Source organism: Macaca fascicularis, chromosome 15 (genome assembly GCF_037993035.2).
Source record: "Macaca fascicularis isolate 582-1 chromosome 15, T2T-MFA8v1.1".
NCBI lineage: Eukaryota > Metazoa > Chordata > Mammalia > Primates > Cercopithecidae > Macaca > Macaca fascicularis.
In genome coordinates, this window is record NC_088389.1 from 46,425,257 (window position 1) to 46,452,648 (window position 27,392).

Below are 27,392 nucleotides of genomic sequence, written 5' to 3' on the forward strand. Positions count from 1 at the left end.
ACAGGAAGTTTCTCCATCCCCGAATGAAACCAGGAAGGAGGAATCTGTGACACTGATCTGAGACCACATGATCCATTCCATACACAATTGTCGAGGATATCCTAAATCCTTTAAGAATTAAGAAGCTAAGAGGCCAGGCCCTGTAGCTCACGCCTATAATCCCAGCACTTTGAAAGGAGGATCCCTTGAGCTCAGGAGTTCCAGATCAGCTTGAACAACATAGTAAGCCCCCTGACTAAAAAAAAAAAATCAAAAAATTAGCCAGCCAGTGGCATGAGCCCCTGTAGTCCCAGCTACTCAGGAGGCTGAGGTGGGAGGATCATGTGAGCCCAGGAGGTCAAGGCTGTGGTGAGCCATGATCAAGTCACTGCACTCGGCCTGGGCAAGAGATGCTGTTTCCAAAAAAAAAGCTGAAGTGTGTACAACTATCATATCTCAATTAAAAAAGAATTAAGAGGCTAAAGTTTACAACTAATTATGTAGGTTTTTACTGAAATAATTTATGAAGTAAATTTGTTTATTAGGTTCTAGATTTGGCCTTTGCCAATATTTAAATGTGAACCACATCACGTTTCATAAATAACATTTAATTATAATTCATCCATACACAACTGGTTTGTATCAATACCAACATTTATCTATTTGCTTCAAGTGTATAATTCTAAGTCAAAAGAGACCAGGTTTGATTTAATGTTTTAAAGTAGCTAGATTCCATTTATACTATCTAATAAAAGTCACTTCTAATTTCCACATTATTTTCAGTTTGTGGCCAGCAGTCTGGTTCACACTAGCTGAGTGATACCCTAGCAATTGGCCTCCACTCAAGAAAAATATCTCCTAGGTTTGGATATTAAAAGTTTACTACTGGCTGGGCGTGGTGGCTCACACCTGTAATCCTAGCACTTGGGGAAGCCGAGGCATGTGGATTACGAGGTCAAGAGATCGAGACTATCCTGGCCAACATGGTGAAACCCTATGTCTACCAAAAATATAAAAAATTAGCAGGGCATGGTGGAGGGCGCCTGTAGTCCCAGCCACTCAGGAGGCTGAGCCAGGAGAATCATTTGAACCCAGGAGACAGAGGTTGCAGAGTCGAGATCCCATCACTGCACTACAGCCTGGCGACAGAGTGAGACTCAGTCTAAAAAAAAAAGTTTACTACTGGGTCAGATGCAGTGGCTCACGCCTGTAATTCCAGTACTTCGGGAGGCTGAGGCGGGTAGATCACCTGAGGTCCGGAGTTCGAGACCAGCCTGGCCAACATGGTGAAATTGTGTCTCTACCAAAAATACGAAAAATTAGCCAGGCATGGTGGCAGGCACCTGTAATCCCAACTACGTGGGAGGCTGAGGCAGGAAAATCACTTCAACCCAGGAGGCAGAGGTTGCAGTGAGCCAAGATCGTGCCACTGTACACCAGCCTGGTGACACAGCAAGGTTCTGTCTCAATAAAAAAATAAAATAAAATAAAAAAGTTACTACTAGGCCAGGCGCGGTGGCTCACACCTGTAATTCCACCACTTTGGAAGGCTGAGGCGGGCGGATCACCTGAGGTCAGAAGTTCGAGACTACCTGGCCAACATGATGAAACCTGACTCTACTAAAAATACAAGCTAGCCGGGCATGGTGGCGGGCACCTGTAATCCCAACTACTTGGGAGGCTGAGGCAGGGAATCACTTGAACCCGGGAGGCAGAGGTTGCAGCGAGCCGAGATGGCACCATCGTACTCCAGCCTGGGCGACAAGGCGTGACTTCATCTAAAAAAAAACCAAAAAACAAAAACAAAAAAACAAAAACCCCTCAAAGTAATGAATTATGATTTTCTAAACATAAATAGTACTAAATAGTAATTAATTCTCTAAACAGAACCATTCTTTCATGTGACATTTAAAAAATTTAAAAAATTTTTAAATTTAAAAAATCCTGTATCTCAGTGGTTCTATTTAAGATCCTAGGTATAGTACCTAGTATGTTATGAAACTGTAATCTCTGATTTGTAGAACTTAGAATTCATAAATAAGGCAGTGAAGAGTTAGTCATGGAATCTGTTATGAGAATATCTGTTATTCATATAACCTGAAGGGTAATTTTAGCAGACCTCAACTATGTAACATGATGATGAACAGATAGCATTGAATAGCTATGCTGTATAAACCCTTGAACACCAACCAAAAAGGAAATGGGAATAGCCCTAAAATGAAGTTCAAGAAAAATTTTCTAACTAGTGGAGTTGTGGGGTTCTCTACCCAGGATTCTTCTCCAGATGTTTCTAAAATGGAGAGGTTTTTGGGTTTTTAGTGAGGGATGGGCAGGGTACAGATAATGAGGACACCCAGAAGACTTGACTGACACTTGTGACAACTAATGGCTCTTCCTTCACAGAAGGAAGAATCAGTTCTTCTGTTCTTCACAGAAGGAAGAATCAGTTCTTCTGTTCTTCACAGAAGGAAGAATCAGTTCTTCTGTTAAGGAAGGCCCATTTATCTAGACTCACGCAATGACCGTGATTCCGAAAGACTGACCGAACATTACCAAGTGGGCAGGCTACTGGGGACAATTCTGGAAACATTTCTACAAAGACAGGAAGAAATACAGTAATCTGGCAGATTGCAAAAGAATATCAAAAGATGAACTGTTTTCATCAGCCAACCTTTATGAATGCTAACATGTCCAGTCCTCTTAACACTTTATCACTAGGTTAAAAAGAGGCATTCAAAAATTTTCAGAGTCGAGTACTGACATTTTTTTAGTCCTCATAATATATGCTACGTACTTATGTTTTTAGATGGTAAATACCACTGTGTGTTAACTATATGATAATACATTCACCAAGACAGGGATTGCTGACTCTACAGGCAACCACAGCATCTTTGAAAGGCATTTTGTCTATAGCTAAGAGGTGGGCATTTGAAGTCTAAAACACAGCTACCTGTAATTCAGTTCTGTACCTTCTCCACACTCCTCCAACAGAATGGATGCATAAAACACTTTCATCTAAAGTTTACAAAAATATAAATAATTTTAGAGCTGCAAAAAGGCCCTAGTGATAATCTGGTCAGACTCTTCCCCAAGTTTATAATTGAGCCAACTGAAGTCCTTGCAGATTAACTATCTTGTCTACGTTAGCATGCATGGAACTCAGCCTTCCAGCTGTGTCTCACATTGTCTGGGGCTCAGCTCTCAAAACGACTAGCTTACTTTAGCTGGAAACAGATTCTGCATATTGAATATGCTACACTCATCTTTAAAAATTACATGAAAGCAATGTTAATTTTTCACTTAAAATGTCATACCAACAAACTTGTGATATATTGTAACCATTTTATTAATATGAAGCAATGGGATAAATCCTTTAACAGGGGTACTGACTTACTACCATGAATATGTACCGATACTTTGATACTCTGGTGCAGTATCATGCCTGATTAAGTCAAATAATGTGTTATTTACTTGCACTGCCACACATGTAAAAACACATTTCATTGGTTGATAGAAGAGCACACAGCCATGTACCTCGTTTCTGGTTTAAATGCACAGAAATGTTCTCATGTACAATGGATTTTTCACCACTCAAGGACTTCATAATAGATGAACAACTTTTCAGTACGCTATTTCTGCCTGCTATTTTTTTTTTTTAAGTGAAGAGAGGGGAAAAAAACCAATACTGTGGTACAAAAGACCTTTTTACAAGGTCCTTTCTGGAGAAATGTTGAGAATACAGTTATAGCCCTATAATGAGACTATAATCAAGATCATCCTACAAGGACATGAGGGTAGACTCACTCTCCTGGAGAGTTTCTGATCTTATTAAGACTATTATATTTGGCTTTAAAAACAAAGAATATTATAATGAATAGAGGGGGGATATTCTAGCAGAAGACTTTCCTAGAGGTTACTTTGAACGTATTTCAATCCTATAATGACTGTAATGAAAACGACTTGTTAGGTCATTCTACTGAAGTTTGTGTCCAGAAAAACACTCATGATAATATAATTAAATGCTGTTTTTGGTGTTTTGTGAAAATACAGAGGCCATGAAAACAGAAAAATGTAGCATTATTACAAAGAGGGAACACTCTCGAAAGAATAAACACATAACACATAAAATGTTCAAATGGTATCTAATAAATTTTCATGTCAAATCTTTTAACTAAACATATAAAAATTTTAAATGGCAACTAATAAATCTTCATGTGAAATCTTTTAACAAAATCCACAAATAGATTATAAAAGTTGAACAATCATAAATGTCTTATGTATAAAGTTTTAAGGGAAGGTTTAAATTTCGACATTATTCTGTTTAATCAAATACTTGAGGAATTTTAGTTACTGCTGAGCAGCAGTCAATTGATACATTTCTAAAATAATTCAGTTATGAAAATAATATCACAATTAAGGTTTGGCATAGTAGCATTCCATCAATCTTCAGTCATCCACAAATGTTAACCGCCCAGGCCCTTCATTCTTCATCCATCTCCTGTATCTCTTCCATCTGGGGTCATTTGCCAACTTTTTCTTTAATTCCTCCTCTTGTTCTTGCTTGTAGACCTGTAAGTATAAATAACTAGGTAACTTCACAATCCAAAGAGAAACATTTGCCATTAGCTTTATGGCATATTTACATTTTTCAAATATAACGTTAGGTAAAAAGTTTCCAGTGAATGTATTGATAATCATTCACCTCCTAAAAATACTAAACAATTAAGTATTTTATTTATTTATTTGCAATTAACTATTTTAACATTCAGTGTTAAACATGAAAGAACAACCTGTATAAGAACTAGCAATTTTGTGGCCGCTTGTGGTGGCTCACGCCTGTAATCCCAGCACATTGGGAGGCCGAGACGGGTGGATCACCTGAGGTCAGAAGTTCAAAACCAGCCTGGCCAACATGGTGAAACCCCCATCTCTACTAAAATATATATACAAAAAATTACCCAGGCATGGTGGCACGTGCCTATAACCCAGATACAAGAGTGAAACTCCAACTCAAATTAAAAAAAAAAAAAAAGAACTAGTAATTTTTTTTGTTTTTTGAGACAAGGTCTCTCTTGGTTGCCTAGGCTGGAGTGCAGTGGTGCCATCTCAGCTCACTGTAATCTCTGCCTCCTGGGTTCAAGCAATTTTCCTGTCTCAGCCTCCCTAACTGGGACTACAGGAGCATGCCACCACGCCTGGCTAATTTTTTTGTTTTTGTTTTTGTTTTTTTTTTAAAGGAGAAATAGGGTTTCACCATGTTGGCCAGGCTGGTCTGGAACTCCTGGCCTCAGGTGATCCACCCACGTCGACCTCCCAAAGTGCTGGGATTACAGGTGTGGGCCACTGCGCCCAGCCTAGAACTAATAATTTTTTGTCACTGATTTCTGTAACCTAGGAATACATTCTTTTCCTCAATGAAAATTGACTAAAGGGCTTAACACTTCCCCTCTACAACTAATGTCTAATATCAAAGAATCAAAACTTTATTTTTTTAATATGGTCCTTTGTAAATTTAACTGATGACTTTCAGATCTGGTGATCTTAACCAAGGAACAAAATGACCTTACATACATGTTTATCTCCAAACTGAACTTACATCTACTTTCATCTAAAGATAATTATGAATTTTTTCATTTTTTTAAATTACAGTTTCCAAAGAAGGTTAAATAAACCAGAGTTAAAACTTGTGAGAACACAGAACATCTGCATTTCTTGCAACTCTTTTTTTTTTTTTGCGATGGAGTCTCACTCTGTCACCCAGGCTGGAATACAGTAGCACAATCTTGGCTCACTCTAACCTCTGAGTAGCTAGGACCAGAGGCACCACCACGCCCAGTTATTTTTTTGTATTTTTTGGTAGAGACAGGGTTTCACCATGTTGCCCAGGCTGGTCTCAAACTCCTGAGCTCAAGCAATCTGCCTGCCTCGGCCTCCCAAAGTGCTGGGATTACAGGCATGAGCCACCACACCCAGCCTGCAATTCTGTAACTTTTAATGCACGTCAACTAAAGCAAAATGAACAAGCTGTCTTAGCCAGTTTCATAGCCACATAAAATTTTGGAAAGAAATGATTTTACTTCCAAATATTAGGAAGTAAAGACTAAGACGACTTCATACGATAACATAATTCACCCCACAACAGCACCCTAAGAAAGACACGGTTTTGCAGATTCAGCTGCTTCACCTTCTTAAAAAAGAAAACCTTTAAACGTTTAACCTACTTAAAAGAACAAGCTTTTCAAATAGTTTAGGAGCTAACTGGTATGCTGTAACTAAATAACATTTTTTTTTTTTTTGAGATGGAGTCTCACTCTGTTGCCCAGGCCAGAGTGCAGTGGTACAATCTTGGCTCACTGCAACTTCTGCCTCCCTGGTTCAAGCGATTCTCCTGCCTCAGCCTCCCGAGTGGCTAGGATTACATGCGCACACCACCATGCTCAGCTATTTTTTTTGTATTTTGAGACAGGATTTCACCATGTTGGTGAGGCTGGTCTCGAACTCCTGACCTCAAGTGATCTGCCTGCCCTGGCCTCCCAAAGTGCTGGGATTACAAGTGTGAGCCACCACACCGGCCCTAAATAACATTTTTTATTTTATTTATGAACAGGATAAATATATAGGTATACTTGGTAAAATATCGGGCAATTCACAGTAAGTTAAATTACGTAAATATAATTCAGACCAAAACTTTAATTTCAGTGAAATCTATTTAGGACATCACATACAAAATGAAATGACTGTGAAACTAAAAAAAACTAATGTATCTCAGATTTCTTAAGAAGGTTTTGGCTGGGTGCAGTGGCTGATGCCTGTAATCCCAGCACTCTAAGAGGCCAAGGTGGGCAGATTGCTTGAGTTCAGGAGTTTGAGACCATGCTGGACAACATGGCAAAACCCCAACACTATATGATAAAAACAAGAAAAAAACGCCAGGCGCGGTGGCTCACGCCTGTAATCCCAGCACTCTGGGAGGCCGAGGCGGGTGGATCACGAGGTCAGGAGTTCGAGACCATCCTGGCTTACACAGTGAAACCCTGTCTCTACTAAAAATACAAAAAATTAGCTGAGTGTGGTGGTGAGCACCTGTAGTCCCAGCTACTCGGGAGGCTGAGGCAGGAGAATGGCGTGAACCCGGGAGGCGGAGCTTGCAGTGAGATGAGATCACGCTGCTACACTCCAACCTGGGCGACAGAGCAAGACTCCGTCTCAAAAAAAAAACACAAAAAAAAAACCCACAAAAGTTTCACTGTGCTCTATTCTTATATTTAACATCATAGCCAATTAATTTTACCCTGAATCTAAAACAGTGTCATTATGATAATGAGACTGCTAATCACTTTAACACCACGGCTACGTAGCTGATCACCTCAAAGTAATTTTTGTAGGTGACAACTGTAGCATAAAGCATTTATTAAAATGCCCAGAAGTTTAGAGGCATTACAATAATTCGATTTAATTTAAAAGCAAAATAAAAGTAACTTTCTATAGATGTCAGTTATTATGCAGAAGATCTTGTGCTCAATTATTTTGAAATGAAGTCATCTCAACAAAATTTCCACCTCTTACTCTGTTTATTTATTTATTTATTTATTTTAGTTTCTGTGGCTAGGTTTACAGGATTGGAAGAAAACTTGGGGCGGGCCAAATTTTAGTTAGTGCAAACATGCATATCCTTCCAATGCAGTTTAACATTCTTAAAACTTTTCCAGAATTAGTCAATTAAAGTATTTGAAGTTCATCCTCTAAAAAGAGAAATTACAGGTTAAAAACCCACTGTCTCACTACCAAATAGAGTCCTACTTCCAATAAAAGTAAGATCTTTACTAATTGTTTAACTGTTGGATTTCAGAAATGTGAGCAGACTTCTGTGATCCCTCGTTATAATACACCTGATTTTAACTTGGCCAGGTGGATGACAGTGAAAATCACAGCAGAGTGACTACTCACCTCATAATTCTCCTTGATCCAGAGCTCTCGTTTAAGAAAAGTTTCTTTCTGATGATCTTCTAGACTATCAAATTGAGACTTTGACATCTTCATAGATTTACGTATAATGTACAATCTCTCTTCCTCTCCATATTCTTTGCCTTTGATGTTAAAATTATAGATCCACCGGCAATACCAAACTATGTATGAGCATAGGTGAAATGGAGCTAAGATAATTTGAAACAGGAGAAGATCACAGATTTGGGGTTTCTGATAGCCCCCCTTTATATCTATTTTACTTTTGATAATGTTCTTTATGATGTTCTCCTCCTCGTCACGAATTTCCTCTTTGGACTTTTTGTTTTTGCCTTTTTCTTTGGCTTTTTTGAGCAGTCCCTGCTGCTTGGCAATCTCTGTAGCCTGGATACGGTACTTGGGCACTGTGGCTAGGTAGCTGATTGCTTTATTGTAGCTATTCCACCAGCTGAAAAACTAGAATAATTAACAGAGAACAATGAGTCATTTTCATTACCCAATCTAAGTTAAAGGAATGATAGAGTCTCGGTGAATACTATCTCCCAAGAAACCATTACAGTTAAAACTAGGGATCTCAAAGATACTACTTTGTAAGTAAAAGATACAACTGAACGAAGCCCATGCATACACAGGATCTCAAGGCTGGATAAGTAAGGTAAACTCTGAGCTGAGCCAAAAATCACTGATGCAGTCAGGAGATGCCCAAGATCAAAGGATGATCAATGTGTCATACCACACCTGTGGTTTCATATCTTTACCGTTTGGCTCTTCCCTAGATCACTTAAAAAAATTTTTTTCTTTTTTTTTTTTTTTAAACAGTAACCTACTTACTAGAAAAAGAGTTAAATGGCAAAATCTAGCTGGTGAGGAATTTGTTTAAAAACCTCATAGGGCATAGACTCAGGCAACTATATTCATTCCCATCTCTTTTCCTAAGCCATCTGCATATATCACAGTGGCACTCATCCTATTCTGAGAGATTCAAATATGGTTGAACTCTACCTATTTGGATAGGAAAACATTAACTTACTTCATAACTGTATTCAACTACAAAGGGTTTGTCAGAAAATGCCCTGCTTCTCACATAGTACCTCCATAAATTTCAGCTCCTGTTTAACTGAATGAATATAGCAGATATACAGATAATACCCTGCAATAGTAGCAATCTATTAAGAATATATTTTAGCCGGGCGCGGTGGCTCACGCCTGTAATCCCAGCACTTTGGGAGGCCGAGACGGGCGGATCACGAGGTCAGGAGATCGAGACCATCCTGGCTAACATGGTGAAACCCCGTCTCTACTAAAAAATACAAAAAACTAGCCGGGCGCGGTGGTGGGCGCCTGTAGTCCCAGCTACTCGGGAGGCTGAGGCAGGAGAATGGCGTGAACCCGGGAGGCGGAGCTTGCAGTGAGCTGAGATCTGGCCACTGCACTCCAGCCTGGGCGACAGAGCGAGTCTCCGTCTAAAAAAAAAAAAAAAAAAAAAAAAAAAAAAAAAAAAAAAGAATATATTTTAAAGTTACTACAGTATTACATTGTTTAAAACAAGAAAGTAAAATTATCCCTGCTCTCCCCTTTGAAAGGGTAAATCGTTCTACAAATGCTGACACATTTTAAATACACCACCTTAGTTTCCAATTCATAAAAATTGAATGTCGGCCAAGTGCAGGGGCTCACGCCTGTAATCCCAGCACTTTGAGAGGCTGCAGTAAGTGGACTGCTTGAGCCCAGGAGCTCAAGACCAGCCTGGGCAACATGGCAAAACCGTGTCTCTACTAAAAAAAATACAAAAATTAGGCAGGTGTAGTGGCACATGCCTGTAGTCCCAGCTATTCGGGAGGCTGAGGTTGGAGGATCACCTGAGCCCAAGAAGTAGAGGCTACAGTGAGCCACGATCACTCCACTGCACTCCAGTCTGGGTGACAGAGTGAGACCCCATCTCTTAAAAAAAAAAAAAAAAAAAAACACACACACACTGAATATCATGTCGTTTCTGGGAATCAAACTGGAGAAGTAATTTTCAAACAAGCAAATTGCTTCATTCTAGTCATCTGACTTGCTCATTTCCTCTAAAGGAGCATGTGATAGGTGTGGCTAGTTTAATAACAGGGAAAACTTATTTTAGGCAGAAGTTAAATTTTTGTGATACTTTACAACATAAAAAGCTTCTGGCTGGGCGTAGTGGCTCACGCCTGTAACTCTAGCACTTTGGGAGGCCAAGGCAGGCGGATCACAAGGTCAGGAGTTCGAGACCATCCTGGCCAACATGGTGAAACCCCGTCTCTACTAAAATACAAAAAGCTGGCCGGGTGTGGTGGTGCGTGCCTGTAGTCCCAGCTACTCAGGAGGTTGAGGCAGGAGAATGGCATGAACCTGGGAGACGCAGGTTGCAGTGAGCCGAGATCGCGCCACTGCACTCCAGCCTGGGCGACAGAGTGAGACTCTGGTCTCAAAACAAAAACAAAACAAAAAAAAGTTCCTATGTCTCTTTAATCTATTTCAGTGGTTTCAACCTGAGCAGAAGCACCCTTAAAGGGGCACACAGAAACGCGTGGACATTTCTGGTTGTTACAATAATGATGGCAAGCACTACTGGCATTTGGTGACTGGAGCCGGGACTTGTTAGGCCAGACTAAGGAATTCAGATTTCTCCCACGTTTAATGGGAAGTCATTGAAAAGTCCTACAAAGGTAAATGATATGAATTAGCTGACGTTCACTCTGGCTACTATGTAGAAAATACTCCAGAGGGAGCAATGAAAAAGGCTCTGGATTTTTGAGGGGTTGTTTTGTAGTAATAATGACATTCTTCAACAATTTCTTAGATTTGCCACTAACAAAGATTCTAATACTGCCAATGAATAAAACAGATCTCAACTAGAAGTAAAATTTTACAAAAAGATACTCGCAGTTAGGCTTTAATGACTAGCACTAGGCAATGTGCACTAAATGCACATAAATATAGATACAAATATCCACGGATACATACCTGAAACACTGAAATAGCACACACACTGACCAAAATCACGACTCTAACATCCACCTTAGGGGCCAAGCGCCTGCTATAGTAGTGGTAGTAATGGCTGTAGTACTCTTCTGGATGATCCAGCATGTAATCATAATCTTTTCGTGTTTCCTCATCCTGTAAAATGACAAGATATCCAACTTCACAGGACAGTCCATTAAATGGCCTTAGTTTATAATCTGTTAAATCAAATACAGAATTTTATAATTATGTAAGGTTAATCTGAGTAAAAATACTGAAATTGTCAAAATCAAAAAATTTCCCATTACTCTTCAAAGCCATGTAAATTTCCAAAACTTCAATATTAGATATAAAAGCATAACAAAAATATTTGTCTAAGTTCTTCAGTATTGTTAGTCCTCCTGGAAAAATAAAAACAATGAACCTTTCAATCTTTTTAGCTAATGCTCGGTGCTAATAAAAGCCTGTTCACAACTACTCTTAACAACTGTTGATTTTTTTTAAAAGCTTATTTCTTGTAAATATTCACAATCATGTCCCAGCCTTGTATAGATAGTTTTCTGCTAAAAGCAATGATTAAGACAGCAAAAAGTCGGTAAAGCCAGTCTGTGCCTACAAAACTGAATTATGTCCATCTCAAAGAAACACTTGAGACACCCATGCAGTCCAACGGTCAAAGTCTAGCTTTGTGACCTCAGATAAAATATTTAGCCTCTCTGAGCCTCCTTCTTCTTCATTTACAAAAAGAGGTGACAATCCCTGCTGTATTATTTTTACATGGTTGTTGTGAAGATCAAATAACAAACATTATACAAAAACATGTTACAAACATGTAGTACTTCATCACTATAATGTGCCGTCCAGCCCAGGTCACAAATGAGGTAACATATAGATCTTTCTTACTGATACAAACTCCTTGAAAGAATTATAGCATTCCAAAATGCTGCTCTGTATGTTCACAGATAAAACATTTAAAAAAAATTCTCTGATTCTAATCAATTTCCAACAGAGATAAATGCCAATGTTGTACTGAGCTAGGCAGGTTGCAGAGTTATTAAACCAGGTCATGATTTGCTCTTTATCTCACAGGAAACCTATTACATTTTCCAACTTGCCCCATTTCAAAAAAAAAAAAAAAGATAAAAACTATTATAAAATCAAAACAAATTATTTAATCTCTATACATGAGTATAATAAAAACCATTACAAAAACAAAAGTCTGTTTTGCCAGGTGTGGTGACTCATGCCTGTAATCCCAGCACTTTGGGAGACCAAGGTGGGAGGACTGCTTGAGCCCAGGAGTTTGAGATCAGCCTGGGCAGCATAGTGAGACCTCGTCTTTACAAAAAATTTTAAAAACTGTATTTGCGCAGGGCATGGTGGCATGTGCTTGTAGTCCCAGCTTCCCAGGATGTTCCCCAGGTGGGAAATCACTTAAGCCTGGGAGCAAGGCTGCAATGAGCCATGATCACGCCATCACACTCCAGTCTGGGCTAAGAGAGCAAGGAGCAAGACCCTGCCTCCAAAAAAAAAAAAAAAAAAAAAGTCTTTTTTTATCTTAGAGGAATGAATTCTTCAACATTTATTAAGTTGTAGCTTCCTAGCTAAAAGCATTTCAAAATCTAAACTTGGTGCCTTGCTACTGTACACAGATTCTCTGGGGTCTGTTCAGGACCACTTTCTGAGTCCTCCAACATGTAGTTTTTTAGATTTAAAGTAAGAAATTTGCTAATAACAAAATCTTCCTTGTATCCATTAAAATCATTATGTATTTTCTATTAAGAATTTTGGGCCAGGCACAGGCGTTCACGCCTGTAATCCCAGCACTTTGGGAGGTCAAGGCAGGCAGGTAACTTGAGGTCAGGAGTTTGAGACCAGCCTGGCCAACATGGCAAAATCCCATTTCTACTGAAAACACAAAAATTAGCCGGTCATAGTGGCCTGCACTTGTAATCCCAGCTACTCGGGAGGCTAAGGCAGGAGAATGGCGTAAACCCGGGAGGCGAAGCTTGCAGTGAGCCGAGATTGTACCACTGCACTCCAGCCTGGGCAACAGAGCAAGACTCCGTTTCAAAAAATAAAATAAAATAAAATAAAATAAAATAAAATAAAATAAAATAAAAATTTTGAATTTGTGTGAGATCATTCTCAGTAAGTTCTCCTACAGTCATTACATTCAAAAAATTTCTTACCTCTTACCAGTATATGAAATTATATAAACTAGTAGCTAGCTTAATTAGATATAAATATATTTGTATGAAGGGCCAATATGAAAACTGTCAGTTATACAAGGACAGGTGAGCTCAAGCTAGTATTATTTTCAGATTCACTCCTTGTATGCTCTCTTCAGTCAAAAAGGATTTTCTTGTGGCAGCTGCTATATGCCTCAACTGTCAATCCGTGACTCCTTCTTTAAGTCATCATCCTATTCCAGAGCTTCTAACCCAGAAAGGGTAAACCTATATAAGGGCTACACAGACAGCCCTGAAGACTAAAGCCCATGTCTCTTCATGTGTCTCATTTTGAGTACCTCAAGAAATCGTCTGAGAATTTTTCCATTTCCCTCTGCTTTTTGGGCTAATTTTATAGAAATGCCCTGTTTTGGAGCCTAAAACCCTTGACTTTAATCATCCAATCATGACAGATGCCTTTTGAAATGTATTTCTTCAAGTACAGTTCTTCTTGCTACAACTAGATTACACGTAGCTCTTAAACTAAATGCCACACTGAGATCAGATTCCCATGAGCCTCATGGTCTCTGCGCAGCCCTTTGCCCCGGCTGTCTGTACTCCTCCTGGTTGAAGCATATGGAGTAAGGTCTTGGAGTGTCATTGAAATTGGTATGTGGACATCATGTGTCCAATGACTATCGCCTCTTTTTATTCTCTTATCTCTGTTCTACGGAACGCAGATATCATCCCTCTTCAAGCATTTCACTCAGATCTTTCACCAGGGTCACTATTTTCTCACTGGTTTCTAGATTATTGACTTTACCAAGTCCTGAACTCCTTTAACACAACGGTCAACTAATACTTCAACACAAGCAACTCCAGAATTTATACCTTGTGTCTGGCCTCTCTGCTGCAAGCAGAGCTTGTGGAATCTGTTCAAGGTCCCCTAATGGAGTCCTCAAACTACCAAATTCCTGCAAGACATCTCAGGGTCAAGTCTGACTTCTCTTTGGATGGTTTTCTTTTCGTTAGGGTCACCATAAATGTATGACCCTCTTTTGGCCATGATTACACGAAAAAGTTGGCCACTTCCTTGTTACAGCATTTATTCAATTTATTTTATCTCCGTTCTAGGGCTTAAAACTTTCTCTCCAAAATCAAGAAAATGATCAGTTTTCATGCATACTGATGACGATCAGTGAGGCATGCATACACTTTAGAATCAAGGGCAGTACAAATTGGTAAAACTTAGGAGTTCTCAACAGTCTAAGTCAAACTTCTGCTCTTTAGTAACCTACTAAGTTTAGAATCAACCTAGTAAGAACAAGAGGATACCAAGAATATTAGCAAAGAAAAGACATAATAAGAAGGACCATCTTTCTTTCTGGGACTCAAGTAGAAAGCTAAGGTAGATTCTTATTTGAATACCATATTTTTTTTTCCTACTCATCTTGAATTAAGGTAGCCACACAATTTTTTTTTTTTTTTAAATCTCCAATGTGTTCTCATGGCCAAAGTTAAAATTTCCTACGCATGCCACCAGGCCTTCACAACTGGTCCAAACTTACCTACCTAGCAACATCCCTTATCATTTCCCCCTCTTTTATCCATAGGAAATATTCAGAGAGCAATTTCTGGAATTTGGTGTGTTATTCCAACACAACGTTCCTTTTCATACCTATGTCTTCAAACGTATATTTTTCTCTAATTTGAACCTCATGAGTCCTATTAATCCTTTAGAATGTAAATGTTACTGCCCCAGACAGTTAGATCATTCTTATTACACTTGGTACCTATTTATTATAGCACTTATCACATTGTAATAATCAGTTTTTTCTTTTCTTAGAAATGAGAATTTCTAGAAAGTAGGTAGGGTAACTCATTAATCTCTGTATATCCAAGGCCTAGTACAGTGCCTGGCATTCAGTAAACATTATTTCAAAAACGAGTGAACTTTTGTGAAGGTTTTTCCTTGCAATATGCATCTCTCCACTACGTAGGTCTCCATCTCACCAGCAAGGCTGGATGGGTAGCGATGTCATAAAAACTTCAGTTTGGCAGAAGTGACTGCTTGAATTCATAGTTTATGAAAATATGCTACTGTGGCTAACATAGCTTAAACCTTAAAACAGTTTAATATCTTACCTTTCAATAAGGTAGTACTTTTTCTTTCAGCAATTTTGTGGATCTTAAGGTCCCAGGGTCTGGAGAGTCCAACTTCTTTCCAAAACCAAAACCTTTATACTTGTTTCTTCCTCCTGTCTGTCCTGAGCCTTGACAAGCAGGGCAATAAGCTCCTTGTTTCTAATCTCTACAGGAAAAACTGTAGTGCTTCTGCTGGTGTCCATTCCACTCCCAATCCTCTTGGGCATATGCAGGAGGACTGGAACATAACCACCAATATCTAGATCAAAAGTGAACAAGAGGAAACCCACAAGCAAAGAAAGCACTGAATCCTTCCTTCTCTTAAAGGGGTCATCCCCCTCCCCAGAGGCAAAAATATTTATGTTCTTGCCCTTGAAGGAAGTCATGAACTGCGTGATCTCAGTACATAAATTGCAATAATTTGATATTGCAGCTAGTTTTACATTTAAAACTTCCTACTACACAGAGTATAAAAACCATTTTTGGGGTGGTAAAGGTCAGGAATCAATGATATATGAAAATGTATTACTGTATTCACTCAATATATATTAATCTTATTTTCTTTAAATCCACACACACACAACCCCCCCCCACACACACATGCGCACAAATGATCCTTCAAAAAACAAAAAACAAAAAACAATCTCTGGTCTAAATTTTTTTCCAGGCCATTATATCCTACAAAAGAGGGAGAAAATTAACCACTACCCATTTCATTTTTTTTCTTGTTTCCTGCCCACTAGTCACTAGTGCAACTTCTCTTCTCTTCTATCTTCTCTTCTCATTCTGCACATAGTCTCAACAACTTCCATGATTTGGAATATTACCTACATACTAGTAACGCTTGTATCTGTTTTTCTTGCCTCCTCCTATTCTCAACTATGTCCTGAACATTTTCTAAATGCAACATAAATATCTCAACTCAACATGCTAAAAAACCAAGTCTATTCCTCTGTGTTTCAGTTAATACTATCAGCATCAACTTGGTCACCTGAGTTTTTAAAAACCTTAGTTGTTTTCATTTCAAAAATGATGATGGAGGGCATTAGGCCTTGTATTGAGCACAAAAAGAGAATAAAAAGACAAGACAAGGCCATCACCTCAAGACCCCTCCATCTAGAAGAAGAATCTAGCAAGCGAGAAAAACACAATTGAGTATGCTAAGGAAAAGGGGCTGACTCTGTCTAAAAACACTAGCAATGGGATTCACAGCAGAAGGGAAATGGGGGCTAGATCTCGGAAAGCAAGTAAGGCGTAGTGAAACTTGTTCCAGGCAAAGGAAACAGCAAGTGTTAAGGGTATAAAAGTATGAAAAAATATCATGGATTCAGGGAAGCTTAAGCATTGGGGAAACTTAGGAAGAAAGGAGTAATAAATACAGCTAGGAAGGCAAGTTTGAATAAGAACTGTTGAGGATCTTGTATGTTGCGCCAAAGAGTTAGGATGTTATCATCCGTGCTATTCAAAAACAAAAATGTTTCCAAGTATGAGAACAATAGCATTGTGTAGAAGTATATATTGCTCAAAGACAATTCTGGTAGTATGGCAAAAAGTAGAATGAGGGAGAAACAGATTTTAGCAGCTAAGAATAGGACTTGATAAGTAAAGGGGTACACAAGAAACAAAGGAGATGTTCAGCATGATACTGAAGTTTTTAATTAGAGTTACTACGTAGACACTGTTATTAAAATAACGAATACAGGAAAAAAACAGCAAGCTTGGAGAAGATGCAAGGAAAAATTGTGGAAGATTTTGAACTAGGAAGAAAAATATTACTAGATATCCTTTCAATTTCTGAAGCCTCAAGGATTATCTATTCCTGCAGAGGAGTGCACCTTTTGTCTTTGACTAACCTATTTAACTCTACCGACAGAAGTAACTTGTAGAAAACTGGAAATAATGTAAATGACTCCTATTCACAGAAAGACAAATTCTGTCCAGTGGAATGCAACACATTATTGCTTGGTAGGTATTCTCTAGTTTTACAGGCATTTCAGCATTCCCTATCTGATTACAAATGTTGGCACTTTTTCTCTTTCAACTAGTTTTAGTATCTTACTGGTTCCCTCACTGATTAATATGTTAAATAAAATCTCTGACACATGTTCACTCTGTATTTGTGAGAGTCATAATTATATCTTCTTTTAAAGTTTATGCTTTCACAAAGATAACAAGATTGACTTCAGACATGTTTAACTGTGGGTACCTGTGCTACAGGAGAGGCAGTTGAGAATATGAGCCTGGAGAACATGCAGGTTTTAGAATTGCCAGCTTAAAAGCAGTGGCTTAGGTCAAGGATACAGTTGAGTTTCATCAGGAAGAGCTTAGAAAATAAAAAAGAAAAAGTACACAAAGAAGAACTCAACAGAATCGCAATGCTTACGGGGTAGGTAGTAGAAAAGACTATAAAGACTGAAAAGAAATGGCGAGGACAGAGAAACAGACAAAGACTACATCAAGGAAGTCAGGGAAGAACACCTTAAAAAGTACTAAGTGGTCAACAATATCACATGACACAAAATTCCAGGAGGAGGAAGAAATGAAGAGCAGTCAATCTAATCAGATCTGGTGAGTAGAGAGTCATTGTTCACCTTAACAAGAACAGTTTCAACACGTGCTGGGGCACACGCCAGTCTATGATAGCATGAATGAAAGGGAGATGAGAAAGTAAAGACAGTAAACAGCAAGCAAAGGAAGGAAAAATGTGAGTGTAGCTTTAAAAGAAGCAAAATGAAGCGAAAGGAGTGGGAAATGAACCAAGTAGGAGATTTTCAAGTTGCCAAAGAGGAATGACGGAAGAAGATTCCAGAAGAATGACAGAAGAGGGATACCAGAAGAAGACAGTGTAAGTAAAATGAGTTCAGTCAAGAATACCTTTTTGCCCTCCCCAAACCATTCTCAAAACTGCTCCCAGAGTTTTCTTCCTAAAACAAACATAAGACTGTGTCATTTCTCCACTTTAAAACTTCTGGTAACTATTCAATACATAAAGTTCCAATTCCTGAACACAACGTAAGGGGTCATTCATCATCTGATCCCAGACTATGTTCCAGTATCCTGCAACATTCTCCCTCCCATGGCACCTCGCAGGCTCCCAACCTAGAAATAGCAGATCCCCTAAAGTCTATGAAAAACAGTAAGTGTCTTTGCGCTCTTGTGAGTATCTCAAAATGTTCTATTTACCTACGATAAATCTGTACAAGCTAAATTAAAATGTCTAGTACTCAGTTTCTAGCTAGTATTATATTGTCAGTAGTTTTCAGGTTGATTAAGAACTCTGATTGGTTGTTGATTACATCATATGTCAGCCAGTCATGGCACCAGAATCAAACATGCCTGGGATATAATCACCCTTGGCCATAAGTAGGGAGTAATCGCTGAAATTAAGAAACCAGGAAAAACTAACATTTATGGGTTCACAGCAGAAATAGTAAATGTGGTACATATGCTGCCACATCCTTTTTCTGGGGCCATGGGAAACATTACTATCAAACGTGTGACTCTTTCCCACTAAACCCAGAAAAGGTCTCAAAACTCTTAAAAGGTAAGAGTTTTGTTCCAGGTAATCATGACCAATCAGGGTTGGCATATGAAATGAAAACTATACGCCATCTATGGACTATAAATTAACTTAATTTGGTTGTTTATCAGCATCACACCTATAATAGAAATTTATCTAATTTTAGGGTTCAGTGCATGTGCCAGTAATCCCAGCAATTTGGGAGACTGAGGCAGGAAGACTGCTTGAGCATAGGATTTCAAGACCAGCCTGGGCAATATAGTGAGACCCTGTCTCAAAAAAGAAAGCAATTTATATAATTTTTAAATATTTTTATGATTATTCAATTACCATGAATGACTGATTAAATACAATCTGGATAGTGTCGAAAAAGAATAGTAATACATGCAGTTCATTTTTTCCCCAAAACAGAGTCCCTGGGAAAAATATGATAAAAATGATCCTTGGTGGAGGAAATGCTCATTACTATAATACCTCATGAAATTACATCTCATTCCTGGAACAAGCCTTGCACACTCATGACTATGTTTCTGTTGATCAAGTTTCCTCTCTACCAGAAATGTCCTTTCACCATCAACCTTGGTGACTTTGTTCCTGATCAACTCAAAAGAGTACCACCTTCTCTAATCCAAGAAGACATAATCACTTCCTCTCAGCACCGCAATATAATCTGCACAGACTTGTATTATATAACTTAAATAACAACTGAACAATAAGTATCTGTCCTCCTTGTTACTAAAAACTTTAAGCCAGAAACTGCGCCTTTCCTTTGTTATGGTCTCCTCTGAGCGCCTATGTCAGTCCCAGTTAAAGAAAGGGTTGAGTAACAGAATATAAGGAATGAACAATAAACAGAAACATAACAAGGCAGGGAGTTCAGAATCGTTTTTTGCTAAATTATTCCTAAGTGCTAAAGCCCTGCCACATCAGACTGATAAAAGGAAACTGAAGTGTTCTTGCAATGTTTCCTTTGCAAGACAAGTCCAGAGTAGAATGCCCTCTCTACACATCCTTTCAACTTATCAAATAGCCTTCACCTTCATGCCAGAAATATTCCCAAGACCTTTTCTAGGCTCTTTTCTTGTGATCCTGCAAAATGCCATAAATTCTACACTTCTGCATTTTTTACCAATCATAGTTTTTCTAAGAGCATCCTTTCAAGTTGTTCTCTTATCTGCTTATTTCTATGCCATTTCTCATATTTCATGTATTATCCAATTTTTATCTACATTCAAAAATTATTGTTCTCACTTAAAAACCCTCAGAACATTAAAAGTAGAAGTGCAATTTTTCTCTCATGCAGGAATTTTTCACTCATAACCATCTAATTTACTTATCTATACCACTCTTTAAAATTGCAATTAATTTGAGTGAAATGGCAAAGGGCGTTGCACGTACCAATGTCAAAATGCCAGAAATCCACTTTCCATTTCCATTCTATCTGAATGTCTCCAGATAAGAGTTTTTATAACATTAATGCTCTGATGTGCCAGACACTGTGCTAGGTGCTACGGATATACACACAAAAAACAAGGAGCATGGTTTAGTGGGAAAGAGAGACCTACTCAGTACTTACAACGCAGTGTGATAAGTGCTATAGCCACTTTAAAAACATGTAAGTGGGACCAGATTATTCTACCTCATGAGATCCAGTGTTGACACAGAGGGTAAGTGTCCACTTGTTTAACTTCCAAAGTCCATAAACACCCTCAATTCCCAAAAGTCAAACACACTAAATACTATTGCATGGTCTTAGTTTCTAAAGCAGTGTGTGAAATCATAATGGCTTGAAGTTTTGCTGAGATCTGGAACTGTAATTTATTTGGGGATGTGAACTAAGCATGACTTGGTGAAAGCATGTGGCCAGTGCCTTTGCCTTCCATTACTAGCCACACTTCTTTTCTTGGTTTTCCTCCACGTCTCCATGCACAGGTAAAATCTTTTTGCTAAAATAGTAATAACCAAATGTCATATCTTCTTGTCTTACCAACTGTATTTAAGTCATGTTAGTGTACTTATTTTTAACCACCATCTTAAAAAAAAAAAAAACAAAACCCTCTCAAAGGGCATTTATTTGACCAAAACAACCTCAGAATCATAAATCCACTGATGTTTTACATAATTATAGTTTCCATTTTGGTGATGTATTTATTATCAATATTCAGAGACAGGCTTCTGCATCCCATTTTTATTCCAGAGTCACTGGAACTCAACTTCTCCCACTATTCTATCTGACCTTCTCTTAGCAAACACTACCTGGACCTCTCACCCCTCACAAACCCTGTTCAGAGCCAGAGGATACAATCCAAACAAAACAGCCATTACATCTCCATTGCCTCAATGGGATAATATAGAAGGCTGAAGCCCTCCAAACTGGATGACCTCAGTTCATTAAAACCTAGCATTACCCAGAAAAGATATTATTTGGCAACTTTCTCACAATTCTCCATTATGACAGAAATTAAAGCAGACCACCCTGTAATAATTGCTCCCACACACAGCAAGCCAAAGTCCTTATCCTTATTCCAAGAGAGAGCATCTTCAATGAGGTAAATAGTTCTTGGAGATGCTCCACTTGGAAGATGAATACACGTTCATCTCTATAAATTTAAAATGCAAGTTTTCAAAGAGTTCTGCTAGGTCTGATTTTCAAGGATCCAAAATATCTCCAGACATCCCTTTTGTCTCACAGATAATTTCCACAGTAAGACACGGGGGGTTCTGGGGGAGCTATAGAACACTCACCTCATTCCCTCCTCCATCAGTACAACTCCACTTCTACTCCCCCGTTTCAAGATATCTGTAGCTACCACAAACCCGTCAGAGTCAAGAGTACAAGTGTTACCTACTCCAGACACACTGGTTTTTAACTGCCTAAACATTCATGATCTTGAATGGATCACTTATTTTATCTAGCTTTTCATTAGCTGACAATCAGTGGTAAACTTTAGGGGTAGAAACCTTTAGAGGAAACCATACAGATTCATCAGATCAGTCCCGGGGGTGGAGGGGTCTGTTCAGTCTCTCCTGGTGGCCCTCCCAGCAGGAATCGCTACAGTCACTATTTCTACCCTCTAATCATGGCACTTGTTTTCAAAGTTCTTACCAACATGCTCACCATTCTCATGCCAAACCTACTCATCTCCAATCCTACAAAGCCCAGCAGAAGGCAACAGCTGGCAGTGTTTCTGCTGCCCTCTCTTCTGGAAGTTCTCCATCTTCCAGAAGATGGGCTGACACAGAGGGTAAGTGTCCACTTGTTTAACTTCCAAAGTCCATAAACTCCCTAAGTCCCCAAAAGTCAAACACACTAAATACTATTGCATGGTCTTGGTTTATAAATCAGTGTGTGAAATCATAATGGTATAACTAATATACAATCCAAATATCACTATCTTTAACCTAATTATCTATATCATCCTAACAACTACTGCATTCCTGACGCTCAACCTAAATTCAAGCACCACAACCCTATTACTATCTCGAGCCTGAAACAAATTAACATGACTAACATCCCTAATTCTATCAATTTTACTATCCCTAGCAAATCCCATTATGATTTCACACACTGGTCCAGGGCTCCCTTACGCACCATCAGGGCTTCTGGCTGAATACAAAGAACAGAGGTTGGAGCTTCATATGCTGAAGTGCCCTGGATGGAGAGTTCTTTCCTAATTTTTTCTGGAGTCTTTTTTCCACCACTCTTTACACAATCAGCAACAAAGCCCTCTGGGGCCTCAGCACTTTCCCAGTTCCCCAGCCATCCCTCAGTTAACTGCCATAAAATTTCACTAACGCTAGTGAGAATTTAATGAACTAGGTAAATTAAATTTTACCTAGTTCAATGTACCTAGTTTACCTAATTCAGGGCCTGCCCCTCCACCAGTCATTTTATGACTCCAGATTATCCAAACTGTTCTGGAAGGCATGAATAAAGCTGCTAGCTCCTTGACTATTTTCAGCTCTGGAAAAACAATCTGGAAAAACAATGCAAGGTTAAATTATATCCACTCAAAGTACAGTCATTAAAAGCAGGCTACCTAGCAACATGGAAAATTTTGCTTCGGGAAAAAAAAAAAAGGCTAGAAAGAAATACTTTACAACTACAATCGCTGATGTATTAGTATGATGGGGCCTTTCAAGCAGTAATACCACCATCAAATACGATTTATACTTCGTGATGTCCTGGTTGGCTTCATTTTTTGCAGTAGTAGAAGAAAACAGCATTGGGCTAAATTTCTCATCCCCACAAGACTCAATAAAACCTCTGTCAAATGAAATATAAATACATATTCACAAAATATTTCCTACTAGAAATTCTGAGTTTTGTACCCAAGTCATTAAGCACCCATTTATGGGCCCTATGGAAATGGGGGCGGTTCGTACACTTATCATTTAATCCCCATAATAACCCTGGGAGGAGGTATCATGGCCTTAATTTTGCATATGAAGAAACAGCTATTCCAACATATTAAGTCACTATCCAAGGTCATACAGGGGTGTCACAGCAAAGAGTCACATCTGGTCTCTTGACTGGTTGTTCATTGTTCTTCTCGGTGTTTTCTTAGTTCCTTAAACCCAAGCTAAGTGTCACCATTAACACTATTTCCAGAAACCAAATTTCTGTCCTATCAAACTGATGCGATCACAGTTGTCAGTCGATATTCCACACTTTCCCTGTTGTGGGCGACCCCGGATCCCACTAATAATGATCACTCTGCTTTTCGAATGTGAAATGCACGTTATTAAAATATTTTCACGAAATCGTAAGATGACCAAAGCTTTGCATAACAATGACTGTCACAAAAAGGAGGAGGACGAGGAGGTTAGCTGTGCCCCCTGAGGCCCCGGGGGGCCGACTCGGTTCTTTCACAGGGCCACGTGGGACACGTGAGTATCTTAAAGGTCGCGGCAGCGGATGCGCTCAATTTCGGAGTCACAGAGGCCTACGCTCCGCGGACCGGGGTCGGAAGGCGCCGTGCGCTTCCCGCGGCCGTGCTTCGAAGCCCCTCCGCTCCCGCAGGCCTCACCTTGAGCGTCTCATAGGCGGTTGCCACCAGCAGGAAAGCCTCCTCGGCGCTCTGCGGCGTCCGCCCGGGGCCCTCGTCGGCGGGCTCCGGCCGATAGCGGTCGGGGTGGTAGCGCCGGGCCAGCTGGCGGTAGGCCCGCGCGATCTCCGCTTTGCCCGCCGAGCGGCTCACGCCCAGCACCTCGTAGCAGTCCCGCGTGCCGCAGTAGAGCCCCTCCACCAGGGCCCCCGAGGGCCGCACTAGCAGCAGCGTCAGCAGGAAGGGCGCCAGCAGCACATACGAGCGCCGACCGGCAGCCCCAGCTGCCCCACCGGGAGAGAGCAGCGGCGCCCCCATCCCCAGCCTCGCTGGCGGACCTGCCACCCCAGAGATTTCTGCAGCACTCCGCCGCGGGCCCGGCTCGGCCGGCCTGGCCCCCAGTTCCACGTCAGCAGCCGGCGCCTCCGCGCAGGCGCACAGGGCGCGCTACAGCAACTACTTCCTTCGCAACCGGTTGCTAGGGAGAAGGACGCCTCAGCCACTAGGCTGCTTCCGGTGCGTCACTTAACGCTTTCCCAGTCCCAGCAGCTGGAGGATTTGTTTTTGGTCGGACCTGCGGGATGCCTCTGTCCCAGGCGCGCTTAGGCGGGGTGTGCGGAGCGCTTTACCTACCACAGTGCCCGGCACACGCAGCCTTTTCGACATCATCACTTGACCTGCTGTAATAGATAACCTACCTGGCTCTCTCGCGTCCCGTTATCAGCTTCAAAAAGATTTGCACGTACGCCTTTAAAGCCAGCAGCCAGCCCCGGACGCCTTCCTCTCACTAACCCCATGCTGCCGTTCCAAACGGAAGATGAATTTAGCAATTCTAGGCGCTGCCTGTGTACTAGATAGGGACCCTGAAAATTCGTGGCCATCTAGTTCAGTTTTTCTCAGTCTCCACACTATTGACATTTTAGACCAGATAATTCTTTGCCTTGGAGGGGCTGCCCTTTGCATTGTAAGATGTTTAGCAGCATCTCTGGCCTCTCCACACTAAATGCCAGTAGTGCCACCATCCCCAGTCATGACAATCAAAAATCTCTGTACGCAGGTCTGTGCGTCCACCCTGGGTTACGCGTTCCCGGGACAACCTGCTGGGCTGTGTCTATTTCTCATCTCAGCCCACCCACAGGCAGCCGAGAGCCTGGGAAGCTGAGCTCGCTCTGCTTAGTGCAGTTCTACTCTCCCCGTGGCCTCCGAGTCCTGAGGGAGGATGCTGCCGGTTGTTTACGCCAGGAGGGGTTTGCCCCACCTGTGGCCTCGCTGCGGAGCCCTCTGTATCTGATTATGATTTAAAAAAACAAAAACAAAAACAAATCAAACTTCTACATTTCATTTTTGTATCTCTTCTCAGACTCTGCATTATGTGATTGAATATTTCATTATGAAGACAAAAAAAAAAACAAAAAAAAAAACACTCTCTAGATATTGTCAAATGTCTGCCAGGGGTAGGATTGCCAGAAAAAAATACAGGATGCTTAGTTACATTTGTTATTTTTCTCTTTGTTTTCTTTTGACACAGGGTTTCGCTTTGCCGCCTAGGCTGGAGTGCAGTGGCACGATCATGGCTCACTGCAGCCTCAACTTTCCGGGCTCCAGTGATTCTCCCAGTTCAGCCTCCCAAGTAGCTGGGACTGCGGGCACCCACCACCAGGCCTGGCTAGTTTTTATTATTATTTTTTTCATAGAGACATGGTATCGTTTTGTTGCCCAGGCTGGTCCCAAAATCCTGAAATCAAGCGATCCTTCCAAAATGCTAGGATTACAGGCGTGAGCCACAGTGCCCAGCCTAAATTCGAATTTCAGATAATAATTTTTTTACTATAAGTATGTCCCAAATATTGCATGAGACTATATAGCAACACGAAAAACTTTGTCTCAAAAAATCTGTTTCTATCATTCACTTGGTAAATGTTTATTGAGTACTCTGAGCTGGGCACTGTTACTTAGGCACTGGGGATACAGTGGTGAGCAAGGTAAACAAGAAGCTCAACTTCAGAGAGCATATATTCTGATGGAGGATGACAGTCAATAACAAATAAATAAACTTTCAGATATAATCAACTCTTTTAATAAAGTGAAATAGAATACTGATATATAGCATTATATACTTATAATACATAATGCATATACATTATAATTTTATATTTCTCATTGAATATATATATATCTCATTACATATATATGTCTCCCTCATTACATATATTATATATGTGTCTATTTCTCACCTCAGCCCACCAAATATTACATGGGACTATATAGCAACATATACAGTTATATATGTAATGAGAGATATACATATATATAATATATGTAATGAGATACAAAAATTATATATAAGATAACATAATTTTGTATTTCATATGCTTATTTACATTTGTATCGTATATATGTTTATATATGCTTATATATGCATTATATATATGCTTATATATATATTAAAAATGAGAGAGATAAAATTAATGGAAACATATGGGAGCGTCTCCTAACCTGAAATTATTAGGATCAGGGTCAATTACAAGCATCAGTTCAAAAAATGAAAAGCTATGAACTTGAAAAATGAAATCCTATATGACTAGGAGTAGAGGTAAGGAGTGCAGGAGATGAAACTGAAGAAAGCCAAGTTGCGAAGGGTCATTTTATCCTGTGTTGAAGAAGTTGTTCCTTATCTTAAGAGCAATAGAAAGCCAATATGGGGTCTCTGAGCAAAAAGTGACACCTTCGGATTGACATTTCCGAACCATTACTCTGCCTGGGAAAATGAGTTGGGATGTATCAGGAAGACCATTAGAAGACAGTAATAAATGAGTCCAAGTAGCCTGTAATCCCAGCACTTTGGGAGACCGAAGTGGGTGGATCACCTGAGGTCAGGAGTTCAAGACCAGCCTGGCCAACATGGCAAAACCTCTCTCTACTAAAAATACAAAAATTAGCCAGGCATGGTGGTAAGCACCTGTAATCCCAGCTACTCAGGAGGCTGAGGCAGAGAGAACTGCTTGAACCCAGGAGGCGGAGGTTGCAGTGAGCCAAGATCACACCACTGCATTCCAGCCTGGGTGACACAGCAAGACTCTGTCTCAAAAAAAAAAAAAGAAGAAGAAAATGTCCAAGTAAGAGATGCTACAGGCCTATTTCTAGGTAGTGGCTCTGGGAAAGGAAAATAAATAGGAAAAAGTTATAATATATTTATGAGGCAAAATGGACAGTATTTAGTTGTTGGCTCTGGAAGAGTGAAGGAGATGAGTGAGTCATGATAATGCCCAGGTTTCCAGTTTGCGCAACCAGGTACCACTCTGGAAACAGGGAACACAGAAGGAAAGTAGACTTATGGAGTAGGATGGTGCATTTGTTTGAAACATGTGTTGTAGATGCCAACCATCTCCGCATTGGATCATGTCGTTTCCATATTTGAAACCTTTGAGGATTCTCATTGACCCTTGCCTCCCGTGAGGCCTTTCAGATATGCAGGTTACCCAGTCCATTTCCTCCATGCAAGCTCCTGTTAAAGATGCTCATTGCTACTTGTTCAGGGCTCTTCTTCCCAAATTGAAGAAGTTCCCACACTGCCTTCAGAAA

General features: G+C 40.0%; 1 protein-coding gene across 3 annotated transcripts; it reads right to left on the reverse strand.

Annotated features, from left to right (window-relative positions):
* Positions 1-4,104: 4,104 nt before the first annotated feature.
* DNAJC25 (DnaJ heat shock protein family (Hsp40) member C25) lies at positions 4,105-24,216 on the reverse strand. Of its 3 annotated transcripts, none has more exons than XM_074016820.1 (5): positions 22,622-23,599; positions 15,243-15,480; positions 10,930-11,082; positions 7,927-8,397; positions 4,105-4,548 (listed from the first exon to the last, which is right to left on the reverse strand). In XM_074016820.1, the coding sequence occupies exons 3-5, from the start codon at positions 11,050-11,052 to the stop codon at positions 4,426-4,428; spliced, it is 717 nt and encodes a 238-aa protein (XP_073872921.1). In that variant the 5' UTR covers positions 11,053-11,082; positions 15,243-15,480; positions 22,622-23,599; the 3' UTR covers positions 4,105-4,425. The 3 variants fall into 3 exon arrangements, with proteins under 3 accessions (XP_073872921.1, XP_073872922.1, XP_005581131.3); XM_074016821.1 differs by having other exon boundaries at positions 10,930-11,144; positions 15,243-15,501; XM_005581074.5 differs by lacking the exons at positions 15,243-15,480; positions 22,622-23,599 and adding an exon at positions 23,793-24,216.
* Positions 24,217-27,392: the final 3,176 nt, after the last annotated feature.

What these genes read in the sequence shown, in the direction of transcription:
- DNAJC25 (XM_005581074.5), bottom strand. Translation starts at nt 24,128, where the DNA reads ATGGGGGCGCCGCTGCTCTCTCCCGGTGGGGCAGCTGGGGCTGCCGGT. An exon ending in CCGCCTATGAGACGCTCAAG is followed by an intron (nt 11,083 to 23,792) that starts GTGAGGCCTGCG and finishes GTCATTTTACAG; the next exon opens with GATGAGGAAACACGAAAAGA. An exon ending in GGATCAAGGAGAATTATGAG is followed by an intron (nt 4,549 to 7,926) that starts GTGAGTAGTCAC and finishes TTATACTTACAG; the next exon opens with GTCTACAAGCAAGAACAAGA.